The sequence below is a fragment of the Chenopodium album genome, chromosome 3 (genome assembly GCF_948465745.1).
Source record: "Chenopodium album chromosome 3, dcCheAlbu1.1, whole genome shotgun sequence".
Lineage (NCBI taxonomy): Eukaryota > Viridiplantae > Streptophyta > Magnoliopsida > Caryophyllales > Amaranthaceae > Chenopodium > Chenopodium album.
The window spans coordinates 76,434,410-76,447,591 of NC_137836.1; the positions used below are offsets into that span (position 1 = coordinate 76,434,410).

Below are 13,182 nucleotides of genomic sequence, written 5' to 3' on the forward strand. Positions count from 1 at the left end.
AAAAAAAAAAAAAAAAAAAAAAAAAAAAAAAGTACTCCATACTTATTACCGAGTTTATAAGTCAATTTTGTCAAAACCGGACACATGAATTGAAGCAACTGAAAATTCTTCTACAGCAGCGTACCGTGTAACGGCCGGTGACCTTTTCAACTTAACGACCACTCTGCTGTCTCTGCATTTTACCACCCTCTCTCCTTTGACCAACCTCTTCATCTTCATCTTCATCTTCATCTTCATCTTCTTTGCAGATCATTTGCAGAAGAACAACTCCAATTCCCAGAAAACCATCAAACTACAATGGGGTTATTTTCAATGGCATTTGCTGGTGGCAGTTTCATCCTTCTCGGAGCTTGGGAATCTCTCTCCTCTTCTTCCCAATCACCGCAACAACCACCCAATAACCACCGTCGATTCTCCACAATCTCCCTAATCTCCGCTGCATCTCTCTCGCTTCTCTTCATCATCAACTCTCTTCTCTCCTTCTTCGACGCTATTTCTTCCTCTGACAAAATCGGTTCTACCCTCCAACTTCAGGTACTCGCGATTTCATCCCTTTTCTTCATGTTTTCTCTTCTGGGTATTTGTAATTTCTTCTCTAAATCGCTCAATTTCCCTTTTCCTTTACTCAATTTGATCCTTCTATTTGCTTTTCTCGAAGAATTTCTACTTTTTCATCTCCATTTGAAGGATTCTGATGGAATTGAGAATCGTTACTATGATTTAATGCTTGTTCCGATTGCAATTTGTGTGTTTTCTACTATGATTGAATTGATTTCCCCAAATTCTGGAATCCCTAAATTGGGTCGTGGGTTAGGGTTAATCTTGAAGGGAACTTGGATTTTGCAAATGGGGTTTTCGTTTTTTTCGGATTTGATTGCGAATAATTGTGCTTTGCATTATAAGAGTAGAGGGAATTACACGATTAATTGTAATGGTCATATGGATACTCATCGTGGTGGGGCAATTGCTGTGCTTTTGTTCAATTGTCATCTTGCTTTCCTTGTTACTTTGATTTGTGTGGTGTATTCATGTTTTGGAAGAAGGTTTGTTGCCGAGGGTAGTTACTCGAGTTACCGGCCTCTCGGTGTTGAGGTGCTAAGGGTGGAGAATCAAGGGACTTTTACTTTGGATTCGGATTCCGATGATGGTGGCAATGATATGGTTAAACAGGAAGATGGTAGTGCAGGGTTGAGAAGGGAGAATGGTGGTGCTGTGGAGTTGGGTGTTAATGGTCATGGCTCTCATTCAGTGAGTTAGGTAACTTGGTGTTTGACTGCTTGTATGAGTAAACGAAAAGAATTTCTTCCTTTGATGCGAAAGATAGAAGATTACATGTAGATTACAAAGGGAGTTGCAAGGATTAGGAAAGGGAATTATGCCTTCGAATTCGAGGAAAATAGCTGTGGTTATTCATCTTTGTATCAGGTGATCATAGTTATGAGTTTTATGAAGTATTCAATTTCATTCTTTGTTAGTGCTTTTGGAGCTTTTTCAGCCATAAAATGTGTTGTTTGTATATTATGAACAAAGAAAGCTTAATTCTTGTGGCATAATTCTTGTTTAGTGTGTATAGCTGTTCAATTCAACGATTACTTTGTCTTTTCATGCTTGGTTCATCATCAGCGAAACATTTTTTTTATGTTTTGTTTTATGATATGGAATATGTGGAAAGATCACAATGTTTGATGTTATTCCCTTGCGCGTAAGAACATATTTGCCATTTTCCCCCCTGCTGTAATTGTTGCTTTGGGTAGCTTGACTCTCTTTTATAAGCCTGAGCTTTGGGTGACTTGCCAATCTTATAATGTGAATTAAATCACAGCTAATCATCTTGCTATTTTCGTGCAATGATGGATGGTGTCACGGCACTATAATTTTGAGCAGTGTTGATGTTACGATACACCTGTTACATGTAACCTCTGATTCCATCTGTGCCTGCTGTTCTGTTAACCCAATTGCCTTGTCTTCCAGCAAGCATTGCTTAAGAAATTTTAGTCTTGCACTTTCATGTGCTCACAGTTTCTCACAACACCACTGTTTCTGTTATTAGTTTCCTGTTTATTCCAATCACCTGTCCGTCTGATATGGAGGATTATATTTGGTAACAAGAACAGCTTAGAGCGAGAGAAAAGTTGATAAACCAGAACTTTATAAACTGTTTTCATCAATCAAGTCACTACTACTCTAGTGTATTTATAAACCGAAACTTTATACATCATTTTCATCACCCAAATCACTCCTACTCTTGTGAAATCTACACAAAATTATATACACCAGCAAACTGAATGTACTTAATATAGCTAGTAGCCAATAGTACTTATCCAGCCTTGCTTTCGACATATCATCTGAGAACCAACTCTGCTTTCCTCCCCTTGTACTGAAGATCTCGATCAAAGATATCATCATAGCACTAAGGAAACTGCCTACTCCGAACACACTAGTATACAGGGCTATTCCCATTGTCCTCATTTTAACAGGGACTTCACCATAAAAGAACTCTTGCATTCCCACAACAGTGAAGATGTCTGATATGCCTAGTAATATGTATTGTGGTAGCAACCAAAATATAGTCAAGGATGGAGTTCTGAGTCTCTTCTCTTCTACCAAGGCAGCAATCACCATGGCAATGATAGAAAGGACCATTCCTGCTCCCATTCTCTGCAGGACGGTTATTCCCTTCTCATTTCTGGTGATGACTTGTGTACATGGAACGAGAATCTTGTCGTACAAGGGCATCAGGAGAATAATTGAGACAGTAATGGCTCCTTGGAGAGTCGCTGGTGGTATCTTGAACTTGGTGCCTATGTTTCGTTTCATTGTCATGCCCTGTTTGGTGAAGAATGTGGCTGGTTGTTGGAAGATCACAGCAAACAGCAGCAACATGGTCCAAATAGGTAAGAGCCTTAGTGATACCTTAATATTGTCAGAAAGGTGAATTCTTTTACTGGGTTTCTCATCAACTTCCTTGGTTCCTACTAACTTTTGGCTTGAGATTTGGTTTTCCTGCAGCCTTTAAGATATAGAGGAAAAAGACCATTACTGTTAGAAATTCTGTTTTGTTGAAAGGTAAAATGAAAGATGCTTTGATTTATCAAATGCGAGTACCTATAAATTACAAAGTAAAAATATTTTTGATTATTCAAGTTGATGCATTCTAATGAAATAGAAGAAACTTACTCTAACTCTGGAACATCGACTTTGCGATGGGATTCACCAATGCCACAGTTGAACATCCTTGATATAGCAGCTTTTAGACCATCAACCGTAGTCTTGAACGGATTAGGATTATCAACCTTGTGATCATTAGTGAAATTAAATGTATAGCTTCTGGTGCCACTGGAAAACAAGATGATAGACGCGATCATGGCTAAGGTAGGAACTGCAAAGCCTAGAGACCAGCCTAAAGTGTCTTGGATATATGACATTACAGAGACTCCCAAGAGGCTGCCGCTGCAAACACCAAAGTACCACCAAGTGAAGAATAGGGTCCTTTTACTGGATTTTTTAAGGTCTGTTTGATCAGTGGGCAAGTCTTCTTCCTCTCCGAGTTGATCCGCTCCAAAGGCTTGCAAGGAAGGGTTGTAGCCTCCTTGGCCGAGTGATATTAAACAGAGTGACCAAAACATGAATGCGTTGGAGATATTCTTGTTCACTGGCCATGCCCATTCGAATGTAGTTGATGTTAATGCTGCAAGGCCCTTTAAGTAGGGGCAAAGGAGTAGTAATAAGTAAAGGCTTAACAAGACAAAAAGGAAAAAAAAAAAAAAAAAAAAAAAAAAAAAAAAAAAAAAAAGATGAGGGGGTTGGTTTGGAAGTGAAGCAACTCCAAGCAAGAGATGTGAATAGTAGCTTTTTTTTTTTTTTTTTTTTTTTTTTGAAATGGAATTCTTGATAATTAAAAGTGGATTTTAAGCCGAATCAATACTAACTCACAGGTTGTATTACTTCAAATAAATTTTTTTTATTAAGGTGATTGTTCGTTGGTCGAATCTGCGATGTATTTAGATTTAAGGTGTAATATACTTGTGCTAGAATTTTTTACAAAGACGTTTGAGGAGTATTTAATTAGAATAATTGGAAGACGCTCTATAATTGTGAAATGAAAAATGAAATCGAATGAGAATTAATAGGGAAATGATTTTGACACTCCAATTGATTTTGACACCTTCATTATGAGTGACACAATTTTGTGCTCTACTTATGGAGAGTAACAAAATCATCTTCCAAACTTCTGCTATGGGCCTATGGTATGTAACAGAGTATATGGTAAAAGCTAAAAACAACTTAATTCCTTATACTCGTACAACACATAAATACATAATAATATTTGTTCAAATAAATGACAAAAAGATTGTTGTCGCAAGATATCAACTTGGTTTTTTTTAGGGTTTTTTTGTTTTTTTTTTTAATAAATTTTATTTATTGAAAGCAACTAGTTTGATTGGTTGGTCTCTACTCTCTAGGGTACTACTCAATATTGGTATCAAATTCTATCTACATTATGCCTTTTATACTTTTATAGCACTATATGTACCCATAAAAAAGTTGGTAGAACACATTTGCAATTCATCAGGGTAACAAATGAAAGTGCATTTTGCCGTGGAAACCACCAAGGCACCAACATCTGACATTCTGTATGATGTATTGATGTGAAATTGTGAATCCATACATTTATTTTAATTTTATATTTTTAGGTAACACCTTTGTACGGAGTAGTATTATTATAGAGGAGATTTCTTATCATAATTGAAAAATGTTTAACTTCTAAATAAATATGGTAGGTTGATAGGATTTCACTCAAAATCTTCTCCAATACACATGGAAGTACTCTATATTTGTATTGCATTCAATTCACTCAGACAAAACCTATAAATTTACATGGGTGTTTGTTTAATTAGTAACTATCACAACCACAAAATAGCCAAGTGAATTCAACGACTAAGGCAAAATATGAGTGGCATTTCATAAATCCTCAAGGCTTATCTGTTACATACAACTACAAGCGAATCCAAGAGAACATTTGACATTGTATTATCAAAAAATTTCTCGCCAAAGTTACTTTCTAAAAAATAAATCATTGTTATATAAAAATAATGTTTGCATCTTTAATTATGAGTTTTTTTTATATAAAATTTAAAGTGAACTTGCTAAAATATCAACTTGCACATTATAACTATAACATATTTAAATATTTCCTTTCACATGTTTTTATTGTTTTTAATACTCATATTTCATGTGTTTTAATATCCGATAAATCGATTTATTATCTCTTATGTAATCATATTGCTATTATAATTATTCAACATCTATGCATTGCTTGTGGTCTAACCTAGTTAGTGACTAAACTTATATGTAGTATTGCGTCACTTTTAATTCATGACGACTTAAACAACTCTTAGCTCCCATCTACCCTACTATTGCCATATGGATGCGAACATGAGCCAAAAGTCCCAAGACGGCCAAGGGATTATGGTTGTATATGCTACCATCCTATAGCTACACTACACCTTTAGATCACAACTCACAAGGATTGTATATAGAGAGGGTAATAGAGCAGCAGACTATATATGTTAGTTCTTTATTTGGGCCATTTTATGCAAACTCACTAAAATATTGATCCGTTTATAGATAGTAAATTTTCATTTTTTCATTTATTCTGATAAGTTAGGATATAGTTTTGAGAGAAGATTATCTTAACTTCTTGTTCACCTTTCCATTAAAATTTTTTTTTAAAAAAATCACAGGATTGTATAGTTATACGTATAGTTATAGATGAGAACTTACCAGAATATAGAATAACGATGATACCAATATTGTTGAGTAGTGATCCCATAAAGAATCAGCAAGAGGAGCCACCAAGAGTGGCATAATAGATGTAAGCCCACACCAACTATTTACAGTTTTAGCTGCTGCTGAATTGCTCATATGTATAATATCTGTAAGATATGTCACCAAATTTGATGCTACCCCTTTGAATGCAAATCTCTCCATGCCCGCAATCACTGTAAACACGTACATGTGTACATATACATGCACATGCACATGCACGTTGTAATGAATCAAATAAGATAATACAATTACATTAACAAGCCAGGTCATATGATATTATCTAGATATGATTTGAGAACGTGAATAAATTGAAGACTACCCCGAATATTTCACAAATCATATATTACTCGTAAAACTAAACATTGTAACACACAAAGATTAATAATTTTGCATGCATTGTCCAAGTAAAATGTTATTTTTAATTGTAAAAATTGTGTTATATATTGAGATGAAAATAATGATGAGTAATAATGGATAGAGTAACTAACATACCTATAAGCATGATACATGGTTTGTTGAGGGCTCTAGATTTCTGTCTTCCTGCCATGTAGAAAGAGAAGTAAAGAAGAATAATATAACTACAATAATGTGGTAGAAATTACCAAAAACCTCCAATTAATAGCTAGCAATATCATCATTAATCTTTTCTGAATTTCATGAAAACAATTAAGACTCTTAAGCTTTGGTAGCCAAAGTTTCCATTATATATTTGTTGGGCGCACGTATACTGTACCCATTATTGATCATGAAGCACAATGTGTAAAGTTTTTTTGTTTCCTTATGTTTTAATGGGGTTATTAGACATGCCACTAATAATAAACTTTATGTACACATTTTTCTTTTCCATTTTTGGTGACATGGATACTTATTTTTGGGGGTGGGAAAGGGGTTCATGATGATATATATATGAGGACTGAGGAGGTATATATAAAAATAATATATTTATATAAACCAGTATAAAATCAAACAAGCTTCTAATTGCGATATATTGATATTGGAAATAAAAAATGAGAAACAAAATTATACAAATTGGATGAGATTATATGTTCTCTTTTATCTTCAAAAAATTCGAGATATAAATTTAGATAACTTTACATAAGGGTACGGTGATAATTGTTATGTTTTAATTAAAGCTATTTAACAAGCTAAGTTGAGTTCGGCCAGTTCACCATACAAATTACAAAAAAGTTCAAAAATGTTTATACATACATGTGAACATTAGGCGAAATTGTAACAACCTATATGTCTCTTTTTTTTTTTAAAGTTTGTTTGATGTTAAAAAAGAAAAACCCTATATGTTAGTTACTTTAACTAGCGTATTTCTCATATATAATTGTAACTAGTTATATGTTTCATTGTTCATGCACCACACGCAAGCGTGTGAGGTGTACTTGCCACCACATAATTTGTGTTTGCACCGGCGTGTGGCACAAGTTGAAGTGTGAGATGCACACACCAAGTCATGTGTTCCTAGGCTCCTCCACACTTCAATACATGTTGTTAGGTCATCATGGTTTCAATTCAACCTAAGTGAGAAAGTGTTTTAAGTTGTCATGGTATAGTAAAATATTTGCGTGCATGATCACATTGTCCACCTTGTAAACCTAAAAGATAATAAACAATTTGAAATGTGTTGTAAGAACCAAAGCTAATTGGCTTGTTTTTCTTATTAACTTGATAGTTGAATGACATTTCATTTCGCTTAATAAAAAAAAAAAAAAACCCTTATCTAACTTTTAATGTTGTTATTGTAAAATGATTATTGAACTTGGAAGAGTTGTAAGCTAACCCTTGATTTTTTTATGGTGAAAAGAAAAATGATTGAGTTCTTATATATTAAATAAAAGGATAAGGGTGAAAGATGAATAAAAGTAAAGGTGATATGCATGTTTTATGCATTCTTTTTTCCTAAAGAAAATTACTAATCTTGGATTATTATATCAAATAATGTGATACAATGCATATTGTAACGATTGACAATCATGATTGTGATTTTATTGAAGATTATTATCCTTAACAAAACTACCTTTCGATCTACCAATAATATCATCATAAAACATGAATGATAAGGATCGGAGTACATATTATCCTTCCAATTCTTGCTTGATAGCCTACATCACAACATTAACTATTTGATGCATAATAATATGTCGAACTCCAAGCCAGAAAAAAGACGATTAAAGTAGTTTATATATGTATCCACTACTTTGCATATATAGTGGTAAATTTTAATTTTGCATCTTTCAAGTATGAGGTAATAGGATCAAATTTAATGAGGATCTTTGACGGTGATACAATCCCTCCCGGTTGTTCTAAAGGATCTTTTTCACTAACTCGATCAGGACGGGGTAATCTGTTTAAATTTTGACTCAATAGGGTCTTCTTACCATAAAATAAAGAAATTTTACATATAACTTTCAATTGGTTTTCCTTTTCAAGACTAAATCCACAAATAAAGGAAGGTTAATTAGGAAAAGCAATAAAACAACTTTCAATCTTTCATATTCCATTGCATATATTGAACACAAGGCTAGGTTTTTATTTCGGACCCTAACATGTGGGGGTTTCATCAACTTGATATGTACGTCTTTCCTTTTGCTTTTAATTTGTCCACTACTCCACTTCATTGTTTTAGTGGACATTCTAATGAGTTTTTCCTCGTTAAAACTAGTGGGAAGATCGATGTAAAGAGTAGTTTACTTCATCCTTCTTACTTATACTTGAGTTTAAACAGTTACGTGTTACAGAAAATATTTGCAGACTATCCTAGACTCCTAGTAATTTGATCCGTGTAATGCACATTTGTAGCAAGTTTTTTTTTTTTGGTATTATTGATGGTTACATTGAACGACTACACATACACAAAAGTAGAAAAAATAATTAAGTAAAACAATCTAATTAATAATAGAGTATATAATGATGATTCATACATAGTATGGAGTAATAAGTAAGTTTAACAATAACTAAATTGTAATTTGGTCGTTAATCTTGTGCATTGTCTCGCGAGTTTCTCTCCATGTGATAAGATAATAGGTTTTTTCGCAGTGTAGTTGCTGAACATATGTGTTGAAATTATAATTACAGAGTTGAGAGAGGGAAAGAATCACATTAACAAGCTTGTATTCAATCCATTAGATAACGTATTATATAACAATATACATATAGTGCAAAACTAAGATATAGGTAAGGAACATGATCCCATGATCATTAGATTATGCTAACTTTAACCCACTAAATTCAATACCCATAAAATTCTACTAATAACACAAACTAATCACTTAATAGAGCTAGCATATTTCTATACATTAGGAGTTAGGTAACCAGTAATAATTTAAAGCAAATATTCCAACAATATATATAGTCATATATATATATATATATGCCGTATCAGAAAAGCTCAATCACAAAACTCTCAGTTTGATTGTCTTAACAAGGAAGTACATACGTACATAAGTACATTACTTGCTCACGAATTCACGATAATTTTTATCATTTATTTTACATTTTTACTGGTTATTAAGATATAATCGAATTACCAAAATATTTAAGAAATTTCAATTTTAAGTTTCGAGCTTTAAAGGGCATGTGGTCCATTAAGTGATAACATTACGTGTAACCTGCTACCTTAAAGCTTCTAAGAATAGCTTGTAGTATAAAACTATCCAACTAGTTTAATTTTGATTGATTGCACAAGTTAGAATATGACTTGAATATGTATATATGCATTATGAATGTTTAATTCACATGTTTTTTTTTTTTTTTTTTTTTTTTTTTTTTGTTTTTTGTTGTTGTTGTTGTTGTTGTTTTGTTATAAGTTATAACTTTTAAACGAACCATAAAAATATTGTGAATACATATATATTACAAATGAACGAGATGACCTTCAGCGTGTAATATGTACATATAAGTCATCAGTCATATAGACTCATAGCCACTAGATAAGACCTTATGGGTTATTATTTTCATATGTAATTATTTTCACATGTAAATAGGACAAAAAAAAAAAATGGAGAGACTACCTAGAGTTACACTATATTACGATTAAATTCTTTCTAATTATAGTAGTTTGTAGATTTCTCTAGGGAAGATACTCACTAATTATAACTCAAGTGTACTTTTGAAAATGTTACTAACAAACACATTGACTTTCAAAGTCAAACTTTTGCCATTAAATTAGAATAAAGGTAGCAATGATAACTTAATGAAGACTTAGTAATGACTAAGTAGCAATGAAGATACATTCTTTGTCTCCCATTAATCTTCAATCTAATGAAATCAATTAGTGGAAAATTAAGACAGTCTTACACATAATTATGTACAAATGCACTCATTCATTATATTCTTCTAGTTAATTCGTCCAATCATTACTTAGATTAGTGGCACATTAATTTTGTACCACTAGAATATTAAATACCCTTTATATTTCAAGAAAAGAATATACAGTAAAACATTTTCGTAGAGCAGACAAATATGTGGCAACTCAATCGAAATCAAGAAATTAATTGATTTTAATTGAAAGAACAAAGTATGCATAGAATGGTTTTTTTGCCGTTTTGATGCAAAATATGATAATCTTGACTCCACTTATAACTAATAAGATAAATCTTAGCTTGCTTTATTAGTTGATAGTTGAGTTATGTCGACATGTAGCGACAACTTTGCGTAACACCTCGACTTATTTTTTGCATACCATGGAAGTGGTTTCATGGAATGAAAGCAAATCATAACGAGAATCATATTATTATATTGCATTATTTATATAGTCTGGTCAACTTCCCAAGAAAATCTTGCTCATCTTGCTTTTAATTTGTTTTTAAAAGTATGTAGTGAGTAGTGACCTATATATATATAACTACTGTAGATGAGATACGATTTTAAATTTTGGGTAATTGTAATTAATCTAGTTGACATTTAAAATTCACGATTATGTTAGTAAGTAGTTAAATTATTAACATATACTTTGAACACAAAGAGTGATAGAGTTGTGTATTCCTTATGGAAGTCTATTATTATGATGAGGATGTGTATATTGTACTGTGCATCCAAGACAAATAATTAAGTTTTATCGCTATTAACCTTGTCATGCCAGAACACTAATTAATAAGATAACACACTAGCTACGTAAGAATATAAATCATACAATATATATAATCATTCATTTTATTAAGTAAAAATAATGCATATTAGACACATGTAAGCTATACACGTAGCTAGTCCTAGTACATAAATATTGGAGATTAACCTACCTATACTACATGTATTACAATATTAGTCTATTGTGATGCTAAAGATAAGCTAAAGTTTAAGACTTTAAAGTCTCTTTTAATTTTTAATATGAAGAAAAAAGTAATATTACGACATGCATAGAAACTCTTTTGGTATGACACAAGCAACAACGTAGTCGTCATAGCTTTTGAATAATTGGATTATTATTTGACCACCTTTCATTTCGATCTTCCTACAATGTAGCTTGACACATAATTGGAGATAATTCTCAAAAAAAAAAAAAAAAAAAAAAAAAAAAAGGTGCCCCTTAATTAGATAAAGAGTTGATGAGGACATTGTGAAAGAATAATCCACCAACAGTTAGATATGGGACAACTCCTTTATATCATGAAGCTCATCTTTTAGTCTTTAATTATTTACAAATTTTGTAATGTGATAATGATCGAGAAGTGTTATATTGAATCGGAATCGTGTACAGGTTAATTTGATGTACTCATCTTAGTAGGCTCCTACCTTTTCTATTGTACCAAATATTATTGTTTGATTAATAATTTAACTTTAAGTCTTTAAATATGTTAATTTGGAATTAGTCATTGAATGGTTTATAAAATCATGAAATGCACATTTCTTTTACATTGATGTATTGTGAACATTGCTTTTTCTTTGAAATAAAAAAAAGCAAGGCAAATGGTGAATTGTGTGGGTTGTTGAGACGGACAACACTCTACACTCGCATGTATGCACGTCATGTATCTTCTTTGCTATTTACTACACATAAATTGCTCCAATTTTGCTTACGTTGATCTTTAATTTGAGAATCTATCTTCACTTTTGTTTCTAAGTATTATTGCAATTTGACAATTTGTACACTTCATTAGGGCTGTACAGAGTGCGGTTTAGACCGCACCAAACCGCAAATTTGCGGTTTGGTGCGATTTGCGGTTTTTAAAAATGACCAAACCGCGATTTGCGGTTTGGTGCGGTTTCAAAAAATATTGAGATCAAACCGCACCGCAAACCGCACTTTAATACGGTTATGATTTTTATACTATATTTTCATTAAAATTATATTAAAGAACTAAATTATATGAGCTAATCATTAACTATTAGTTGATTAAAGATTAATTAAAAGAGTTTAATATTTGAATTATAAACTAATAATTAGAAAATAAAATAAAAGTTTTGTTTTTAAAAGAATAATTACAATTTTAATAAAATACGGTTAAACCGCAAACCGCATTTTGCGGTGCGATTGGTACGGTTTTTTTAAAAGTGCGGTTTGAAAAAATTATAAACCGCACTTTTGTGGTTTGGTGCGGTTTATGATCCAAACCGCACCGCGAACACCCCTACACTTCATTCTTTAATTTCTATTCAGTTTTGAAGTAAAAACAAAAAAACAAAGAACAAAGAAAGTATTAATTTAAGGTCCGTTAGATATCATTGTGCTTAGTATGTTGTTTTGAAGATAAAAATTAATAAAATCTGTTGAAATCATAATATTGTAATTTAGAAAACCAACAACTTTTTTTTTTGTTGATTTATTATTCTAAAAATATAGAAAACTAAAAGCGAAACAATTATCGACCCTTATTGAATTATTTAAATATTGCTAAATATTAGCTTGTTACAGCCCAAATTTATGTATTTACGGGTGCAGGGAAAACTTGGAGCCAAATAAAGAAAGAGGGCTATGATTCTATGAATAGCCAACTATTGGCCAAGGGATAAAATGAAACTGAGAAGGGGAAGAAAGGAAGATTGATAGAGCCTTAAGAGACGTCAATTTAGCTGTTCGGTTGGATCGGATTAAGTCTATTTACTTTTAAAGTCATGCTAAATTTTTGTGTCTATGCAAATCGGAATTAGAATTAAGTTTATTTCTGGGTGATCTCGGATTAAGGGTATGTTCTATTCAGCTTAATTTCATTTCAGTTCAGTTTAGCTCCAATCAGTTCATTTCAGTTCAGTTTCTAATTTCCTTCTCTCATAAACAATTCATTTAAGCGCTATTTAGTTTAGTTCAGCCTCAATCAGTTTAGTTCAATTCAATACAATTGTCTTTCAATGAATTGGAACAGACCCTAAGTTTGACACTTCTACTTTGCAAGTTTGCATAGAATTAAA

The 13,182-nt window shown here is 32.2% G+C and overlaps 2 protein-coding genes across 2 annotated transcripts; one reads left to right on the forward strand and one right to left on the reverse strand.

Annotated features, from left to right (window-relative positions):
• The first annotated feature begins 64 nt into the window (after window positions 1-64).
• LOC145617380 (uncharacterized) lies at window positions 65-1,563 on the forward strand. Its single transcript, XM_081672077.1, has one exon. The coding sequence runs from the start codon at window positions 298-300 to the stop codon at window positions 1,255-1,257; it is 960 nt and encodes a 319-aa protein (XP_081528203.1). The 5' UTR covers window positions 65-297; the 3' UTR covers window positions 1,258-1,563.
• A 569-nt stretch (window positions 1,564-2,132) lies between these two features.
• LOC145624254 (protein NRT1/ PTR FAMILY 5.9-like) lies at window positions 2,133-6,537 on the reverse strand. Its single transcript, XM_081677259.1, has 4 exons — window positions 6,322-6,537; window positions 5,785-6,002; window positions 3,178-3,698; window positions 2,133-3,010 (listed from the first exon to the last, which is right to left on the reverse strand). Exons 1-4 carry the CDS (start codon window positions 6,374-6,376, stop codon window positions 2,209-2,211), a joined length of 1,596 nt encoding a protein of 531 aa, XP_081533385.1. The 5' UTR covers window positions 6,377-6,537; the 3' UTR covers window positions 2,133-2,208.
• Between the last annotated feature and the right edge of the window lie 6,645 nt (window positions 6,538-13,182).

Coding starts and splice junctions, on each gene's coding strand:
- LOC145617380 (XM_081672077.1), top strand. CDS start 298: ATGGGGTTATTTTCAATGGCATTTGCTGGTGGCAGTTTCATCCTTCTC.
- LOC145624254 (XM_081677259.1), bottom strand. CDS start 6,376: ATGGCAGGAAGACAGAAATCTAGAGCCCTCAACAAACCATGTATCATG. Junction 6,003..6,321: donor ACCATGTATCATGCTTATAG/GTATGTTAGTTA, acceptor ACGTGTTTACAG/TGATTGCGGGCATGGAGAGA. Junction 3,011..3,177: donor GTCGATGTTCCAGAGTTAGA/GTAAGTTTCTTC, acceptor TATATCTTAAAG/GCTGCAGGAAAACCAAATCT.